General features: G+C 38.1%; 1 protein-coding gene across 1 annotated transcript in view; it reads right to left on the bottom strand.

The window, feature by feature from the left end:
• LOC148414789 (ephrin type-A receptor 3-like) overlaps positions 1-20,985 on the bottom strand; it is a 109,517-nt gene that overhangs the window by 33,111 nt on the left and 55,421 nt on the right. The window contains exons 6-10 of the mRNA XM_088428800.1: positions 19,076-19,231; positions 14,218-14,553; positions 12,735-12,847; positions 10,767-10,929; positions 8,458-8,566 (exon numbers count right to left, since the gene is read on the bottom strand). Coding sequence (XP_088284926.1) covers positions 8,458-8,566; positions 10,767-10,929; positions 12,735-12,847; positions 14,218-14,553; positions 19,076-19,231 — 877 coding nt within the window. The remainder of the gene's footprint in view (positions 1-8,457; positions 8,567-10,766; positions 10,930-12,734; positions 12,848-14,217; positions 14,554-19,075; positions 19,232-20,985) is intronic.

Genomic DNA, 20,985 nt, shown 5'->3' with positions numbered 1-20,985 from the left:
TTTTGAACTCAATTCATTCTGTGAGCTTGTTGGTAACTCCAAACATAAATCAATACATTTTCCTATTGAAATGATGAGCTGTACAGGTTGTAGGTCAGTCACATTAATGATGGATAAAGTTTTCACATTCCAAACTTCAATGTGATTTCTTTCAACTTTCAAGTCAGAAAGAAAAAAAAAGATTCACCTTGTAGTAGCTAACAGGCAGCTCTACTCTCACGAATATGGTTGACACATCATCTGTAAGTGACTTTAAGAGCTATATTACATGTGTAATGTACATAAAAGAATATGTATATGAACTGAATGATAGTTAGTGTTTATAGACCTTAAACAGTAAAAGCCAACACGGTTGTGCTAATCACAATTTAACTGGGTAGTGTAGGCAAATTTTGGTTGGTCTCTCAAAATTCATTGAAGATGTCAGTGTATAGAAACTATATATCCACTAACATCAACTCAAGTTTATACGATGGATGTAATGATCCAGAGGATGATCATTGTTTAAAAGCCTCAATAGTGACAGCCCTAAAACTGAGGCCAACTCAAAAGAGATAGAAGCGTGTGTGGCTTCAAGCTAGCGAATAACCTTGGACTGATGTTCGTGTGAGACACTAGAAGCTAATAAAGCGTTTGTAGTTCAGCCCTGTGTCGCATCACCTGCTTTGTTTTATATGACTGGCAGCATTTTATAGGATTAGCGTCAGCTGGGAGATGGGAGGAGAAATTGATGCGCTCCGGAACAAGGAAAAGTCAGTAGGGCTCGGATGCACACGTATATGAACACATTGTCTTTCACATTGCTTTACTCTGCTCTCCTTTCCATGTTCATTTCCTGTCTCGACGCATTATTTTCCCTCAGCTAATCAGAATGACGAGCAAAATGAAATCAGTACGTCGTTAGTCACCCCTCCGGCATGACATCTATCCTGCTTTCCGCACCACCTCACCTTACCATGCACACACGCACGCTGTCGTTTTCATTACTCGTGGTGATTACTAATGGCCATTACATTTAATATCAAGCCATTAAATTAAAACTAATTACTGGGAATGAAATGGATGGATTAAATTCACCATCTTGTTATTTCACAGCCAGAATGTGTCTGGTTACGCCACCCGAATGACCAAACGCATTCTCTGCCAAGATACTACTAATTAATTTAACGGGTCAATAGCATGAAGCTGAAACTAACAAAAAATAACCACAAGCACAAAAAATGCAGTCAGACCGTTCTAACATCAAGTCCATTCTGAGCCAATCTCCATCTTGTCCCTGTCTGGCACCGGTTCAATGATCTCTGACCACAGTGTAAAAAGATTTACTCAGCGCAGGCTAATTATTAAGACTGGGAAATGATTAGGAGAAGAGTTATGACTAATAAATCTGTCTATGTTTCATTAGCACCCTGTTTGGAAACATTTCAATTAGCTCCTTCTCATTAAGGAGAATGGAAATGGATAAAACGAAGCAGGGGGCGGGAATGACGGGAGGTTCAGAGCTGGAATACGGTAACCTAGCGGGATTTTTACAGTCACGGGAAAGAGAGAAAGACAGATGAATGATGTATCATCAAGTGAAGTGTATTTTTATATATGCAAATAGATCAGTATGTAGATCAGTGTAATACCCCTAATGATGTCACTTACTTGATGAGGTCATGATTGTAAAATACCTAATAAATACATCTCAATGGACGATTCGCTTTCCCACTGGAAAAAAAAAAAAAAAGATAATGTGTATTTTTAATAAGCTGTTTGATCAATCCCGTCACAACAGATGCTCATTAGCATAAAGCCAATAAAATTGTTTTGCACCAGGGGCAACAAGCTTCCACAACTGCAGTACTTTGCAGGCACTCTGCACACAAAGATGCATTGGGTTACACCCTCCAGTTTAATTGAAAGCGCTCGCATCCAAGCAAAACATCCGAATCCTTCTAATAACATCGTTGGAATATCATTGCATCCCACACAATACACAATAGACTCGCCGATAGACACAATGCCTTGGGTGTCAAATCTTTTTTGTGCTATTACTGGAGAGACATTGCAACACCCACATGAAGAAGCTTTGTTGATTTCACTGGCAGTTTTCTACCTTCTTTAAGGCTCATTCAGAACTGTGAATAAAAGTAAAGCATTTCTTTTTGTTTCCAAGTCACAAAGCATCCTCAGCAATGCCTCATCATTGTCAAAATACACTCTATTCTTTAGAATTTCTTTGAACTTCTTTTGGATTTTTTTGTGGCATACTAACTCCGCTTCTCTAAAGTATTCATTTTTTTACCTTCACTATTGTATCATTAAAATTTTAAGATCAACCTTAGGCTACACAACAGATGCTGTGAAAGGCAAAATAGCTTACCCATACAAACATCGCCATTGACAAAATGTGTTATAACGGTGCCATTAACCATGCTCTACACAAAAAATAGTAATGGCCAACATGATGCTTTCTCTTTTTACACTTCCTATAAACGTGAAGAACATATGTGCCACTGATATCTTGGTTCATATTTGAATTTTACTTTCAAATCCTCAGTAGTGGAAAGTAGGTGAAAAACTAACATCTCTCTCTCTCTCTCTCTCTCTCTCTCTATATATATATATATATATATATATATATATATATATATATATATATATATATATATATATATATATATATATATATATATATATATATATATGTAATTATCAATATTTGCACAGAGTTTGGTAAAAGTTATTGGAATGTTGATCGTATGGGAGGCTACTTGTTGAACCAAACAGGAGGACACAGTGAAATGTCTCTGACCAGTTGGTGAGATAAGTAGTTTGCCTGCAGGCGAATCCCATTCTCTGAAGTTGTAAAGCACTGCTTGAGAAAGAAATAAAGGAGAAAACCTATCTTCAGAATGGTTTGGTCTGAAAAGTCAATGCCCTTTCCCTTTTATATCAGACAAGTTTGACTCAGGTTGTTTTCTCTGTCTCCAGTCGCTCTTATTTGATAACTGACAGTGTGACTATTTTTTCTGGGCTGAAATGCTAGTTTTAGCCTTTAGCCTACAGGCTCATTCATATTTGCAAATGCATTTAAACCTTGCAGTTTTTTTGATAATTTTTCTGTCATTTTTTTTCCCACTTCATTCTTGTAGAATTTTGGTCAAGTGATGGCACACTACTCCTGGTAGTGTGCAAACTAGATGGGATCCCACGTTGAAATTTGACATGTCACCATCTGGGTGAAATTTCAGCGCCCTAGTGTCGTCTTTGAATGCTTCCCTTTTGATGCAAAGAGTTAAACGTATTTGAACATATGTCTGAACAGGCTTGCAAGTAAATTTTAACATATATATTTGAACATATTTATGAGTACGTTTGAACATACTTGTCTGTATGTTTGAATGTTTTCACAAATATGTTTGAAGGTACTTGCCAAGTTATTACAGGTATATTATACAAAAGTTTTATTAGAGTGCACCAGTCAAAAAAATTTTCTCCATATAGGCAGTTCCTCACGATTGTAGCGAGGTTAAGTGATCTCAATAGTTTTTTTTTTTTTTTTTTTTTTTTTTAGTTTTGTAAAGTGGAACAATAGAGGGACACCAGGAGCATGTGTTTTTTTTTTCAGTTCATCCGCTAATTTAGCATTTTTTTGTTGATTTACAACGTTGGCAAAGCTATATTTGAACAAGCTTTGTTGAATATGTGTTGCTTTTTTACTAAATTCGTTGTAGCTGTAATCACAGCCTGTACTTTATAAGTGTAGCTGAATCAGTATTTTTACTAGTCTGCATTTAACATAAGTATCAGAACTTCAACTTAAGAACAGTAATTTTCAACTATGCCAATTTTACCATCAATTGTCATCATGAAATTAAAACATTGCGAATACACAACAACATGTCAGGGGAAACAAACCTTCCCGCTAGTCACTGAAAGGACAAGACTGTAGAGTCACTCTGCACACTAGCCGGGATGCACACACAGATGCTGTAACATGTTTAACAAGGAGCGAGAGAAAGTGCGGACCTAGCGGGTGGGGGCATGGGAGCATACTTTGAGTGAAAGGCCATCTGCTGAATTCATGGTTATGCCAGTCGCTCGCTCGCCTCCCACCACTCACACCTGCCAGGCTGCCAAAGCCCCCCTCAGGAGGACCAGAAGTGGCAAGTTCGCACACAAACACACACTTGCAAGCCGGCGCTCGCAGAGCAATAATGGCACCCATACAAGCGTAACTGGTGTGATTTGTCAGAGCTACGCGGCTTCTGAGGAGATTTCGACACTTTTTCATGTTTCCCCTCACGGTGTAACAATAGCCTAATCGCTGAGGTAGCTAGTACCAAGCTACTCTGTCACGTTTACTCATACAACATTTTAAACAAACTGTGCTTGTCAGAGAAGTTTAAATGTCACACACGGCAAAGGACTCCATTCTGACAATCAGCCAGGGGGTCGGATGACCTCACGGTCTGCACGACCGCAAACTTTGTAAAGTGACTGCAAGTTGAGGATTTAGGCAATCCACAGTGTAAGTGCAACATCACATATAAAGCTGTTGTTGGCAGAAACAGATGCCAGCATTACTAATAAATGAGGTAGTATCCACCTGCAGAAATTCAATATGATCAAATTATGTAATACTATGCATGGTAATGATCTCGTTCTCTATTGAGCCTAATATGCTGCTTTATATGAAAACAAAGGTAGTTCATTTAAGATTCTCTCTCTCTCTCTGAATCACACCTACGGACAATTTAGGTTGTCCAGTTTATGGACAATGCATGTTTTTGGAATGTGGGAGGAAGCCACTGTGCCTGGAGAAAACTCGTGGGGCACGGGGAGGGCATGCAAAACATGAAATGTAAATTACAACCTCTGCCCTCATTGGTCGATGTTTTGCATGCTCTCCTGGTGCCTGCGTGGATTAATGCATGCAATCTATACACCTAAATATATATATATATATATATATATATATATATATATATATATATATATATATTTATATATATATATATATATATATATATATATATATATATATATATATATATATATATATATATATATATATATATATAAATTTGGCTTTATTTGAGTGTAAACCTAAACTAGCGCATGAGATAGATATAAAATACGTGGTTTACTACAATTCAGATTATTTTATTGTGTTTTATTGAAAATAAAGACCTTGTAAGAAGACCGAAAAAACTATTTGCATATGAAATCACAATAGGGTGAAAAAATGCATTAATTCATTTTTCCAAATCTTTCAGCCCGACTTCATTTCTGTCGATCGCTGGCAGGTTCCTTTGCTGCTACTCTTCGCTTCCGATACAGCTTTGATCCTCGCCTGGTTCCCCTGATACAAAAACAAGTCAAAGCCCCACCTTTTGCACACGGCGCACACCTTTTGACAGCTGCACAGATGTTGTTTAATGGTGAGCGGTAATCAACACCGCTTCCTCCCAGTGTCTAAGTAGGGTGAAGAAGGCGACAAAGGAACCCAGCTCAAATTGATGTCAGCTCATCGACCCTCCTGTAAAACTCTGTTAACACCTCCCCGGCCTGTGAGAGCTTATTAGCCGAGCGGGAGTGTGACTCTGCGAGCGTGCAACATCACACGCGTACAGATCGTGCTACATTTAACAACTTGTTTTACGTCTCACATGCACAAACTCATAATTCCCCTTCCATTAAAAAAAACAAGAAAAAAACTTGAGTTGCGCTATATCTGTGAAGTGTGTGTGCGTACGCTTGTTTGCGCTTTACAGGCGAGGCTTGGCCTGATTACATCGCTCTGACTCGATAGTGAATAGAGCACTCGGCCTGATAAGCAATCAAGTCAATCAATACTAATGTTTTTAGTGTGTGTTCATTAGTATGTGTTCTTATGAGCGCATGCATAGGTGTGTGTTGTTCTTAACCTGATGTTAATCTAGATGGCGGTCATAGAGGTTACTTTTTTTATTACACACTAGTTTGTCACAGTTGTCATCCTTTTTCTTCCCTCTTTACCCATTTCATTGCTTTCATTTTCTTCCTTGCTTTTCATCGCCTGTTAATCCTTTATCACATGCATTTTACTTCATGTCCCACTCATTTTCCCATCCATGCGTTCAGCCTCCTCCTCGCCACCCTTCCTTATTTCCTTGACTCTTCCTCCCTTGATTCCTTTTTTCTTTTGTTTGTTTCTTTCTTTGTTTCTTTCTTTCTTTCTTTCTTTCTTTCTTTCTTTCTTTCTACAAACTCAATCACAGCCTGCTCAATTAAAATGATTAGGGCTTCAGCATTTGATTACTATAAGTCAGTTGATCTGTCGATTAATGCATTGTTTATGAAAAAAAATGTAGTTGCCATTTACTTTTTCAAGTATTGTACTTTGTTTCAAATGGTGGATTAAAAACATGATTTAGTGACTGAATGTTTTGTTCAGTAACATGTTTACTGTAGGAAAAAAAATGTTGATCATTTCTCTATGTAATAATCCTGGAATTTTTTTTTTACACTAAGATGACAGACCAGAAAATGCTCACAGTCAAGAACCTTAAACTCTCAGAATTTCAACTATTTTACATTTAAAATATACCTAAATGATTGATCAATAACTACAAATTATCATCATCATAAACTCTTATCTTATTCCAACAAGAAGGGAAGAAGCCGGTGTTGTCTAATAAATGTTGCACCTCTAAAATCAATCTTTTTTGTCTTTAGTCGTGAAATGCAGGGAATGAGTCAATCCAAGAATACATTGTAAATGACAGACTTTTATTCCTTTCTTTTTCTCCTCATCTTGTTTGTTTTTCACCATCTCAGTTCCTCTTTTCCCTACGTTTTACCCTTTTCTTCTTCATTCTCTCGTGTCATTTAATTTCCTCTTCCTCTCATATCCCTTTCTTATGTCCATTACATTGTCAGAGCTTTGTGCCTTGAAATATGAGTTTAATTTATTCTGTGACCGCACTCTTAGTTCAAAAACACAAGTCTCAAATAACCTAAATCCATTGATAAGAATGGGAAATGGCAATAATCCATATCTGCCGCCCCAAAAATCCCAACAGGGTACTTTGCAAGCATTGTGATTTACAAAAATCATCCGACAAACACCCTCCTCTCTCTTTTCTCATCTGCATGCAATCCTCTTTACAAAACTCGTCTTTCATTCTGTGTCCTTTTCATTTCCCCCATCTTCACGTATCATCTTACTTTCATTTCCATTAGTTTCAGTTTCAGTTTTCTTTTGTCATCGCCACTTCATCCTGAATTTGTTCCACTGCCATCTTCTGTCCACTCTACCTTCTTCTGTCTTTTTTGTCCCCATCTCCTCCACATATTCCTTTCCATGCCTTCCTTTTCTCAACTCGAACCCACAGATGACTTGACAGAGCGCTACTTGAAGGCTCTTTTCTAGGATCTTAGTGCCACCTTTTATGTTTATGTTATATAGTTCTCCATGCAGTGCGCATCACAAAATATACAGCGGAGTGGAAATGAAATTTTCTCCTTGAGGGATTATAATAAGTATCATAAATCAAAATATAAAAAAAAAGATATGTATTGTATACTGACTGTGCTCTCAGTATTAACCAAAATTGCAACAGAATTAAATCACCAAGCACAAAAAACTGGGAATTTGAGGATTTTACACTGTGCTATTAAAACAAATTTGTTGTTTTCACAAATGTTCATTTTATGATTTGTTTTTTACTCTTCTTATAAATGGCTATTTGGTGCTATTTTCCCTGGCTCAGCCTTGTATGTTCAAATGCAGGAGGACAAATTTAAGTGCCAGATCTTCGTACTGTTTTTTTTTTTTTTTTTTTAATTAGGGAAAGCCAAGTTGGCTACTTATTTCAGGCAAAGAGACAAACTGCAGTCTGGCATGAGCCTGAACACTGCGGCCATGTGGAAGTGTAATGTGAAGGCCAGGTTGATGAAGAACTTTTACTTCTATAAGTTTGTACATGTTATTTTGAAAACAAAATCTTTCTGTACTCCCCTCACATTTCTCCTCTTTTCCTCACGTCTTCGCACAAAATGCCCAATTCGGTTTCTTTCATCTTCTCAACTCTCACCAGCCTGCATTATTCTATTTTATTTTCCATCCCCTGTGTGGCCTTCCATGAGACACAGGATTAACCTTGAAAGGAGGGGCTCTTAAGGGCTCTGTGTTCTTCACAGAAAAGACTAACATAGCTTTAAATTGGACTTAAATGTCAAAAGTTGGATGTGCTGCCTTGGTTTACCCACAAGTGCTGTAATCCCTCAGCATTAGACCTCAATATAAAAAAAGACCAAGGGGCCGTTGTTGCCCATGTGCGCAGTTAGTACATGCTTGTGCGATTAGACCACGGCAGACCAGGAGAGCATCGACACCGGCCCTTATACAAAAACTGATTTTTTTCAGAGTGGACAAAAACAGTATTATATTATCGCACAATCATCTTGCTTGGTCCACCTCACCTTCCGCTGACAATGAAGCACGTCACCAAGAAGATCAGGAGAACTACGCCACCCGCGATGGATATGGCCAGAATGGTTGTCTGGTTCGGGTCTCCGATAGCAAAGACATCTGTTGAGAGTGGACAGAGGGAGGGAGCATGGCGGATTTAATAAAAGCAGCAGGAGCAATTGCAGATAAATAAATAAAAAAAGAACGGAGCGAAGTGATAAAAGGGAGCGAGATGGAATAGTAAGCAATGTTCCTGATGAAAAGCACTTCCTACATTCCCTGCCTGTGAGACACCGAGAGGAGATGTGAGAGCAATTCTCACTCCAGCTCACACTGTCCAACATTGCGTTTCGCAGGACTACCATCCAGAACTTGATTTTGATTTTTTTTTTTCTTCTTCTTCGTCTTCTTACACAACGCAATGGAGCAATTAATCAAAAATAATTCCCCGTTTATCTGGTTTAGCTGGTCACAAGTATGCATGTGCATGTGTATGTTGAAAAATTAATTCCTTCAGGTAAGCAAAGTGTGATGTTTTGCATTAATTGGCACACACATATTCCAATAATCAACAGTGTTTAGTTGAACTGATAACGTAACATGACTGAAGTGCACTTGGGCTTGTGCCCACACACTGGATACTAAAATATACTTGAAAAATTGCATCATTCATTCTATGGGCCTTGAGTACATGCTTTAATGGCATATATTTCTTTGATATGGGCTATATACTATATGAATGACTCACTTGTACTTACTGGATAATATGGCTTTTAATAATTTATAATGAACAAAGGTGTCAGTAGTTACTCCTATATACTCCTATATACTCCTTTTTTTAGATAACACAAAAGTCAAATTGTAGCTAACTTAATACTGGTTTTACCAACCATCCATTTGCAGATATCTATGATTTACTCAGATATCTGGAAATGAATTAGCTGGATGCAATGATAAGCATACATGTTGATGACAAAAGGAATGCCATTTGTCCTCTGTGAAATGGAGCTGCAGATATCTAAGTTGATTTCAGTAAAACTTAACTGCTGATGCAGCACTAGAAAAACAAAAATAAATATAGCCCAAATGTTGACAATGACATTTTCCTGTTGTTTGTGTTCCAGATCCCTCAGTGTGTCACAGAGCAGAAGCAGAAAGCCATCTTTAAGCATATTTATTGATTATTCAATGATTAGTAGACTAATGCGTTCCCACCGTATGCCACACGATCTATATCCACACTGCTTGCTATACATTAAGAGATTTATGGCCCTCTATGCTTGGCCATCTGAGAATCAATGTGCACTTTGAAGAGCAGATTATGGGGCCTCCATGGCAAGAAAATCATTGGTCCCTGATGAAGTGACTATGCAAGTAAATGACATCTAACATAAGAGAAAAATCAGAGAATAAGAGTTAGATACCATCGCAGCCATGCATACTCTGCAAGAAAGGTTTGTTTAGAAAAGGGTGGCACATACATGGTTCCTGCGGAGCTTCAAGGCATTTGTTTTGTCAACTAACCCAACTTGGTAAACCCTTCTCCCACTCCTAGTTTAGTTTAAAACAAATACAGCAGGGACATGAGATACGACTACCTCGAATGCTCTACTGGGCATCAGTAATTCTGACTCAACTCACAGAAAACGATGATGCAAACAAAGTCCTGATGGGTATCTTTAGTCTGCCTATTTTTAAATTTGATTTACCCGACTTGGTCCACTTGTATCCAGCCCTCCTCGAGTTACATTATCATGCGAATGATAATGTAAATGGTGTTACATTTCTAAAGCACTTTTTCACCTTTACTCAAAGCAATTTAAAGGGGAAGTCAAGTCACAAACTTTCTTTACAATACTGTTTTCTACATGCCCCCACTAATCTAAATCGTGTTTTGATGCTTATTGACTTTGTGGAATGTAAATAAAGCTGAAAAATCGACCTTTTTTGTATCTCACGGGGCGACATTTTGCCATTTAGTTTTGAGAAATGCAAATATGATATTATGTAGCTTGAAAGTTCTCTTTTTTTAATCAACTAAATCTTGCATATCCACATGACAAGAGAAGTGAAAAAGCCATTTAGATGAAAAGTGAGCTATGTAATAACCGCTGGATTGATTTTAAACTCCACTAGTGACAAATTACCACAGGGACATATAATTGAGCAGTATTGCACTTCATCTTTTTCCTTCTTGTCCACCTGCTCTAGAATTTGGGTCTGTTTTGAATTCTTTGCCTTGTACAGAACTGTAACTTCTTAATGCTGTGCACTGTGCAGAGATGATGATTTATTGGTTGCATACATTCAAAAAGTGTACCTTCGTGACTGGTTTCCAGTTCAATCTCTCCACCGTAGCTTCCGTAGCCGCCGTCGGTTCGAGCCCTGACTCTGAACACGTAGGTGGTTCCTGGTTTAAGCCCGTCTACCGTCATCATGTTGGAGCGAGTTTTCAAAACAGTGTAGTTCTGTTCCCGTTGGTTCTGGAGTGAAGATATTAAAAAACAGAAAGTAAAGTTGCACAAGTAGAAAAAAAGACCTCCTACAAGGCAAAAAAGGAAAAAAACAAAACAAAACTATAAATGTACATATTTTTTCAGGCAAATGATCAAACACTCTTTGTTGCATCTTGATGATGGGTCACCATCCCTGGTTTACAGTTATACTTCATTTTGATTTTATTTAGGAAAAAAAATCAATTGTTTCTTTTTTGTCCACCAATTTAATAAATATTTTATGTGGTTTAAAAATAAAGCAGCATACTCAATTGAAAAAAAAGTGGTTGTTATTTTACCTAACTATTCCAAAAATAATACATTTGGCTATGGAAAATGGATGCATGGATGGATTCTGAAAAAAAAAAGTGACGTGTACAATAGTAATTGCATCTCACTTTTCGAGAGAATTATATATTTAAAAAAGTGACTTCACTCTTCATTACTGATGATTTTTATTTATTTATCAGGTTGATTCTTAAACATAAACTATAATTCCTACACTTGGGAATGGTATGTGGTCGAGTTTTGTTATTTTCCTACTCACGATTACAATGGAGGTGTCCCTTGGTTTGCATGTATGCGTTTGTTGTAGGCGAGTGTGTAAGGATGACTCAAGGATAAGCGTGTCAGTTAGACGAAAGCCTGCAGAAAGGCTCCTCATTCTCTAATGGAAGACACTCTTCAGCATGGATTAAGACTGTTTCATTACTAATGCATGCCATCATACATACACACTCTCACAAGCGCCAGAGCTTAATTTCATCACCTTGACGGTGTTGTACGAGGTTTGTCCGACAGATGTGTGAGTAATTGACATGCTGGGAGCTCTAGGAGAGCAGCATGTCTGATATGCCCTCAAGCTAAAACACACAGCCAATATGTCAATAGGAGAGGAACATGTTTAGTTTCACAATTTCCACCACCACTACCAAGGTGTTCAAGCTGATAAGTAGCCTATTGTTAGCGTCGGGTGGAATTTTTTCATCTCCGAAATGACCACTTTTCAGGAGAACCAAGTTTGTTCAGACCTTAAGTAGCAATAGGTTGATTGTTGGCCAGCTTGATTATTGAGGCTGATGGTGAATGTTGGCCTTTTTCATTCATTTTAGGGCCGATAAACTCCATAAGTATGCCTCTGATGTTGCATTTCTCTGACTGTCCATAATGCAGCCTCCATCCAGCACTGTCCCGCCCATAGCATTATCTGATTGGTTAGTCAGTACAGAGATATTGAGATAATAGAGATAACGTTTGGAATTTAATAGGTAAGAGACTCACACGAGCGTTTATGAAAAGTACAATGGATTATCTTGTGTACTAAATGCACTATATAAACAAACGTATGTTGCCTTGTGTTGAATCCCAGGTTATCGTACATGAATAAACAGACCGAAGCAGCATGTTGGCCAACAAACCAAGATAATATGATATTTGCAAACCTATTTTTCCGTTGCGAACAAACGAGCAATTAAATAATACAAATACATACATACAAATACATAGATCTTTGAAAACCAAATGTGACTTATGTTGGTTTGGCCGAGCAATAAGCGCTCATAAAGTAAATGTGTTAAGTCACAACACAGATTAGTTCACAAACATATTGAAAGCAATATATTTTTGAACACATTCTCTCTCTCTTAGTTATTTTATAGCCCACAAAGTAGAACTATTTTCCAAATACTTTACCAAAAGTTCAGTATTACAGGGGCAGATTAAAGGTAAGAACTGTAGTAATGCCAAAGGCAAACAAACCACTAGGGCACTTTGAAAAATGAGTTCTCTCTCACCTTTTCATAGTAGATGACCTCATACTCCACTATCACACCTTTGGGTCTTTGTGGGCCTTGCCAGGCCAAGGTCACGCTGTCCTTGCTGCGCCTCTCCTTCAACACAACGCTCACTGCCGCCAAAGAGAGAGAGAAAAGGAAGATGAGGCCTGATACTTCGGTCACATTGAAGTTAGCGAAGGAGGAGGATTAAATTGCACCTATTGTGCAATCGTGTATACTAATTGAGCATATATCCACATGGAGTTTTATGTGCTTACAATTTCCTTACGGTATGCGCGATAACGATTCGCTTGTTATCCCGCATTGGGGCATATACTATATACGGCAATATAAGTGCGAGTGCACATGAAGCTGAGAGTGACGTGCGGGGGTCTTAATGAGGGTTACAACCTCCTACGCGGCTGTTCGTCAGCAGCACCCTGTCACATTTTTCAGCACACCCACAACGTGTTGAAGGTACACGCAATTAAAAAGAAGTGTGACTTTGAGTGATTCATAAATAATCCATTGAGCAAAATGGGCTATTGTTAATCAGTTTATTAATTAATATATGCACAAGTAAGCGTCTTAGTACTTTCCTGTTAAAGTAAGTATAGCATGCAGTATTAGCCACTGAAATAACAAAAAATGACAATCACAAGTTGATGTTTTTGTCGTCTAGCAGAAGTTTTAAAAAAAAAATGAATAAATGTGACATGGAGTGGAAAAACTGGTACCCTGAACGTTTTACTGCGGGACTTAAACGATTTACATGTTTCTTAGGGGCTCCGTTATTTGGATGCATTTATATAATAGTATTGTATGTGAATAATCTAAAATTGCAGTGGTCCTTTTTTGGATGATGTACAACTTGTGACTCCCCCCCCCTGCCAAATAGCCCCTTAACCAGCGTAAATATTTTTTGAATGAATAAACAAAAATACTTCAAAGTGCTATACTATCCATGTCTAGTTTACTGTAATAAACTCATTTATTGTGGTATCTCTAGCAGCACAGTTTATTCAGTAACTCCAGAAGATCACAGATCAAAATTTGTTTAATTTGGGCTCGTCTGCCAGAAAATTGTGTATCTAACGATAATGCGCATCTGTATATGAAAACAAAATGAAAAAATGCAATGTTTTGCACAGCGGTCATTAAAGCACAATTTAGCAAGAAGTTGCTTCATGTTCCAAATAATTAACTCTTAATATGAAAAGAGAAATATACTTTTATAGCCATGGCTTTAAAATGTATTCAATTAGATTTACTGACAATGTAGAAACCCTGTTAAAATCTCATCAACTGACCCCTGTGCCTGATTGGTCGAGTTGTGAGTTGGGTGTTGGAACAGAAAAAGCCATACAGATTTTTCCCATTTCACAAAAATGCATCAGAGCATATTGTCATTGGATAGGAGATGTTGGTGATGGTGCATGTTTTAGCTATTTGTGAGCATCATATTAAACTCTTAAAGAGTCAGACCCACAAAATCATTCACCTGTTTGTGACGTGGTTATATTTATCACTGCTCTTCCTTTGGGGCTTGGACTTAGTTCGGACACGCCGTTCTGGCTCTCGATGACGAAACTGTAGTTAGAGTCCGGCTGCAGGTCGGTGATCACGACAGTGGCTGACGAAAGGCCAAATTGCCGGGGAACAAAATGGACACTGCTTCCACAGGGCACGCACTGTTTGCCCTCGCCCGAGCACTTTCTGCAGTGAAGGCTATAGGTGATGTCCCCCCGTCCTCCTGTGTCTCTTGGTGATGACCACTCCAATGTGACGCAGGTCTCGTTCACCGTGGAGATTGGGTTTTCTGGACCAGACGGGGGACCTTGGTGAAGAAGAAGAAAGTGGTGACTTACTGTACAATGACAATGAACATCGACGTCTCAAGTTCCCAAATATATCGAGCAATCTTCCATGTTTCTTCCAGTTCTTGTGTTTTATGTGTCTGATCGTTCCACCCTATTCATTTGTGTCTAATGTTGTGTCCGTTTTGTCTCAGCAATACCACAAACTTAATTGCATCCTACCCAAACACATGAGACATCATTGGAAAGGCCTGAATGTCCTCCACTGATACCCCAGAATTTAGAAGAGTACCTCTTAATGTTTTGAAACAGAAAGACCCATTTTTTTTTTTTTTTTTTTTTTTACTAAAGTGGACACAAATATAAAGAGTGAGTCTCAGGAGGTGTTAAATATTTTTACTTTTCCATTTCTTTCTCGTGTCTGCTTCTGAATCCAAATATTGCTGCTCACAGATGCTCAACATCATCTTTGTGCATATAACTAATTATCAAGTCTTTCATTATAAATCATTGATAAAACAAACAAAAAAAAATAACTGACTAGATTACAGCCAAAGGGTAGACACTTTAATTAATGAATAACTTTGGGAAAAAAAATGGTTGTCTGGTTTTTGTAACAGTGAAAGAATAAAATACTACAGTGAACATCTAGTCAGGTTCAGTCAGCTCTAGCTGATTTGTACGTATGTGCCAAATTGCGGACAATAAATAATCCACATGATGACCATTTGATCCATAGAAAGTGCCAAGAGAGTCAATATCTTACAACTTGGGCATATCTTTTGATTTATACAACTTCATATTACTTTCAGCGGCTTCAAATGTGAATTTATGACACTTGTCGAAGCGCAGAAAGCGGCGCTGCAATCACTCGGAAGAGGTTGACGCTTTATTTCAGTGAGCCATATTTTCACATTCGAGTAGAACTCTTACGTGGCTCGGTCCCATTCCCACATAGCTCGTCGCTTCATTATGTATGCCAATAATCACCTGAAATCTGATGCCACATTTCTCGAGGAGCAGGTGCGTGTGTGAGTCACATATGAGAGCTGGAGCATGAATGCACCAGCAGCTTGTAAGTGCCAAAACAAAAATATATTTATTTCTGAAGCGCCTTGAAGCAATATTTGAGATAGCGTCAAAAACATTTTGTCGCAGAAAAACACACAAGAAAGCGAGTTTCTGTTGAGAACATGTCGCTGCAGGTACCACTGATATCTTGATGCATGATCCGGGAAATCCAGCGCAATTTAAAAGCCCATCGAGCGCCACAAAGCAAGCACAGCAGTTTATCACTCACCAGACACAACATTAGGTACACTAATGAGATCCTGTATAGTATAAATCATGCTCAGCTAGGATTAGGGTTGGTAAGGCTCATTATGTTTATTTTTATTTAATTACTGCAGCTGTATTTGTTCCTAGTATTTTTCTTCAACTACAGGACATAGGTGAAATGTTTAGAATTGATCTCTGGTATGATAAAGGTGAGTCAACCCTGCTGCAAAGATACAACACAATTTTACCAAATGAGTTACAGTTATTCCTATCAGAAAGGGTGACTGAGTTTGTTTGTTTTTTTAAGTATATGCATTATTCATTCAAAGTACCATTCATTGTCTTTTGAAATGCAGACTTTTTGACTCACATTTTTTGCACATATGATTAGATTACAAAGGTGTAATTAATATTTGTCATCTTTTTCATTTGTCGTGTATTCATCTCCTTTTTCATAAAAGCCTTTGTATTTTCTGTTGTGGCTGGTGGTGACTGTTTTTTTTGTCATATTCTTCATTAGTTTGGTTGATTATTTCTTATTGGATTGATTTCTGATCTAAATGACATGATGTCAAGCTCTCAAGTTGTCACATCTACCTGTCACCCTACTTTCTAAAAACCTAGTCAAGGTTTAGTTTCCGAGTCTAGGTCAAGGTTTTGATGCTTGGGATAGTTAAGTTGGACTTTCCACTTTTTGACTCTTGTGTCCAGTCTTATTTTGATTCTAAATTCATCTCCTTAAGTGACACTTACAAGGAATCTTCGATTTAGGATAAGAATATTTTAAAGGTACACACTGAGTAAAAATGTTGTTAAGTGGCACAAGAAAACCTGATTCATTCCTGTTTTTCACTGGATTGTTTTTTTTTTCCATCTTTGTTTTCAAAGTGATTTTAGACATATCATTATTACAATTATTTCATCAGTAAATCATATTTTACTGGTGGACAATGGAATGTTCTGAATACATACATCGTGTATTAATGCATCCATTTTCACTAGCACTCTTCTAGATGGTTGCGAGTGAGCTGGACCTTATCTAAGCTGACCTTGCTGCACCATGTCGTACTTACAATTGAATGGGAGCGAGCTGAGCCTCTCAAAAGGTCCCCATTACTGTCTTTTATTCTCTGTGTCTTTTTTTCTTTGGCAACCCATTCGGTCTTAGGGGCAACATGGAACAGTAGTAGACTCGCTCCTCAGAGGTCATGGGTTTGATACCCCAGACTTTGTGACTATGTTGAAGCATCCTTGAGCATGATATTGAACTTTCACTTGCTCCTGATGCTGCGCCATTGGTAAATGAGTAATCGGCCTCTACTGTAATCCCAATAGAGGAATCTTCATGTTTAGTATTTTTATATGGACAAATATTTATTCATAATTATTTTTTATTGAGAACAGATCTTACACTTTATGCTGATTATTTTTGTGGACAAATATTTATGAATAATTAAGCAAATCAATTATTTTTGTGAACCGATATCTACTGTAATCCCAAAAGGAATAGGTATGTTAACTATTTTTCAGTAGAACAGTATTTATTTATAATTATTTCTTTTTGAAAACAGGTCTTGCACTTAATGTTGATTATTTTTGTGGACAAGTATTTTTGAATAATTAAGTTAATGATTTATTTTTGTGAACAGATCTCTACTATAATCCCAAAAGAGGACGCTTTGTTTAATATTTTTCTGTGGACAAACACTTATTTATAATTATTTGTTTTTGAGAGCCAGGCCAACACTTTATGTTGGTTACTTTTTTGATTATTAATAATTTAGTTATTTCTTTTTGAAAACACATTTCTTATATGATCCAAATGAGGACACTTTATGTTGATTATTTTTTAAGGGCCAGTTCAAATGATGTTTGAATGGTTCTAAAGTTTAATATAGCAGACACTGATGGCCTATTTTATTTTTTTACCCTAAAATACATGCACTGGTTAAGGGGTACTTGGCTAAAAAAAAAATTCACAGGGGGTACATCACTGAAAAAAGGATGAGAACCACTGCCCTAGACTTTACCCTTTCACATCTTTGGACAACAACTCATATCGAAGTCCAGTGAGTATGACTTCACATGGCGCAATGTGCTGAAGTTAATTCAAGCATGTTAAAATTGATGAGCGTGCAGTCTGAGGCCATGTCATCAGGTCATAGCATAGAACTGAGCCTTGGGGAATCCCTGCTACAGCCTGGGCCTGTCCTGATTAGCCTTCCCAGTGGTGCGGAGTGTAGCAAAGCTCTGCTACCGGAATCTGAGACCATGCTGGGGATAATTGAAGCTGTCTGTAATAAATCTGTCAGAAGATCATACTGCTTTATCCTGTTAATTCAGTCATTTTCTTTTCTGCATCGGGCAAGCACAACCGTCCATCATCATCATTTGAGATCATGCGCCTGTTTTCGACCACTGCAATTCCCTACTGTTCTGTTCCTTTGCCCTGTCTTAAGTGTCATCCCGCATGTCTCCGCATGACTTATGTTTTCACCTTTTCTCCTTGTTTGATCCATTTCCCCTCTCCCTCCTGCCTTATCCTCGTTCCCATTTAGGGGAGCATACATATTTGAATGGGGCATTACTCATTTCCAGCTGATAACACCTGTCACATCTCACCTGCTACAACGATTAATGAGTGTAATCTACCATAACCTGATAATGGGTCTGCACTTGTGAGTGTGCGCTCTGGGGTGTTTCCATGTGGATGGTTCGTGCCCTTCTTCTCTCTCAGTCTTTGTCATCGTGTCACTGTCCTTTCCCGCCTCCCCCTCTCACACATCCTTCCATCTAGCTCAGTCCATCGCGTCCCTCCTCACTCTCTCCTCCCTGCTTGTCGGGCAAACTTAAATCCCTTCGGCAGTGCGAGTGTGTACACGAGAGACGGAAAGGTCAAGGAATTTCCAACGCGCTTGTGATAAGAGTATCAGCCTCATGTGTTCTCACGGCACAGTGACCTACAAGCGCTCAGCTAACATGCATGGACGCATGTGTCTTTCATGCGGGTGTCGGGTGTGTTGACCGGGCGAAAGCCGAAGGAAAAGGGGAAACGACGCGCATGGGTTATTTAGAAACATAAAATTGGAAAGCTGTCATGCACTGTAAATCCTTACATGAACACATTGCAAACTAATTAAATTTAATGTAATCCAGTCGTTTTAACTTCAAGCCGTAGTTTGGTGCAGCGTGGTATGAAATTAACTTCCATCTGCATGTGTGCGTGTGTTTATTTCTTAATATTCCTGCACAAGGTTCACTCACGTGTGCACGCCATCGAGCGTGGATCGCTGTCGGCTCGGTAAAAGCCTTTCTCGCAAATGCACTCGGTGGCCTGCTCCTGCGGGGACGAGCTGTGAGGAGGACATTTGTTGCAGTAGGCGTCTGTGGCCGATGCCTTGTAGGTTCCTGGTCTGCAAGCTGTGCCGAGGAGAAAAATACAAAGTTAGGAAAGGAGTCACGACCTAGATGACGTTCTTTAACCTATTTGATTGTAAAACGTAATTATATGTCTTTGCTGTCCAGGCATTCGATCCCATGTTCTGATTTAGAGTCATTTATTTTTCAAATATAAGGTAAAGATGTGTGAAAATAGCCGGCAAAGAATGAGTTAAACGTCATTCACAAAAACAAAGAAACATTGTTGTTCACATCAATGTTGACAAATCAATTTCATTGATGCTCGATTTTTTCCTGTTGATAAAATGTCAAGCTAAAATTGACAAGCGCAGGGCCCTTTTAATGACAAATAGGCAAAGGTTTTCCCCTATGCATTTTAATGAGTAATTATTATGCATGACTTTTGGCTTTTGGTGGGCTGGGCCAGTCCCAATTTTTGACAAATAATTGGTTTTGACTGTACAGTAAATAAAGAAGTTGTTTAAATAGACTGGATCAATTGATCGGATTGGTGATTCTTCTCTTAAATTTAAAAAATCAATGACTGGATCCAGAGGGCAACTGTAAAAAAGTTGTCTGTTCTTTTTATTTTTATGAGTTAAAAAATAAAAATAAATATGTATTTGAGAGTCGATTTGTAATGGTTAGGTTAATGACATGATTAATACTAATATAACAGCCATTAATTTTCAATTCAAACATCCCAATTGCGTATGACCTTCAATTCATGATATTCTGCATGGAAGAAAAATGAACTAATTCCGACTTGCTAAATTATCCATGAAACATATCTTTAGTGGAAACTTTTCTTTGAAGTGAATAATACAGGACCCACCGGTGTGCTATTCATTTATACTAAATGATTAAGCAAGGTAAGAAAGTTATTTTATTGTTGATGAAGCCACTTACAGTTTTGATTCTCATGCTGACCCACAGATATCACTTTAATATTTTATTTATTCATATTGTATGAACTATAAATATATTAGGTGGTTCACCAACATAAAAGCTAAATGATCTGAAGTATTTAAATACTATTAACATGTCATTTAATGTCAGGCTAATATAATTTAATATACATTATGTATCTGTTTGGTGACTGAGAGAACAGACTTTAATTATCAAATGTGGTTACTCTGCTATCCAATCCTAGAAACACGTTGAAAGAAGACCAAAATACTCTACAAAAGTGACCAAGGGCACAAAAACAAGAGTAGTTGCGGTGTGGCAAAGACACGAGAGCAACTGACAAATCATACGATGTGTCGTGCAGCACCCATGGCAACGTACACCCAAACAAGAGTCTGATTTAACGCGTTGTGGCATTCGGTCTACGTGAAATCTTTTTGCATCAGGCTGGCAAGACCGCGGGGTCGCACTGTACAAATGACAACCCAGCAGCATCTCAACTGTCACGACTCTTGGATGAGCGGTGGCTCTTCAGGCTACCAGCGAGGCAAAAATGCAACCAGTGGCAGTAACATGACATGACTATTGCTGGGCTCTGGCTGCATATTAATTCTAATTAGCCTTGGCACAATGGGCAGATATTCTGAATTTAATGCAAAATTGGAGTTCGGTTGTAATGTCATCATTCATTAAAAAAGACATTGATCAGATCCACAAAATCTTACAGTACAGAAAATACAATCACATTTATCCCAGGGATATTCTGTGCAGCGAGTGTTAATTATCCAAGGTTTTAGAGCATAAACACTTGTGTTGTTATTCATTTTTAATATTTTGAAGGTGATCAGGTTTTATTTGCCCCGTTT

Source organism: Hippichthys cyanospilos, chromosome 12 (genome assembly GCF_059441005.1).
Source record: "Hippichthys cyanospilos isolate Australia breed blue-spotted pipefish chromosome 12, RoL_Hcya_1.0, whole genome shotgun sequence".
NCBI lineage: Eukaryota > Metazoa > Chordata > Actinopteri > Syngnathiformes > Syngnathidae > Hippichthys > Hippichthys cyanospilos.
This window is presented reverse-complemented; position numbering and strand designations above follow the sequence as displayed.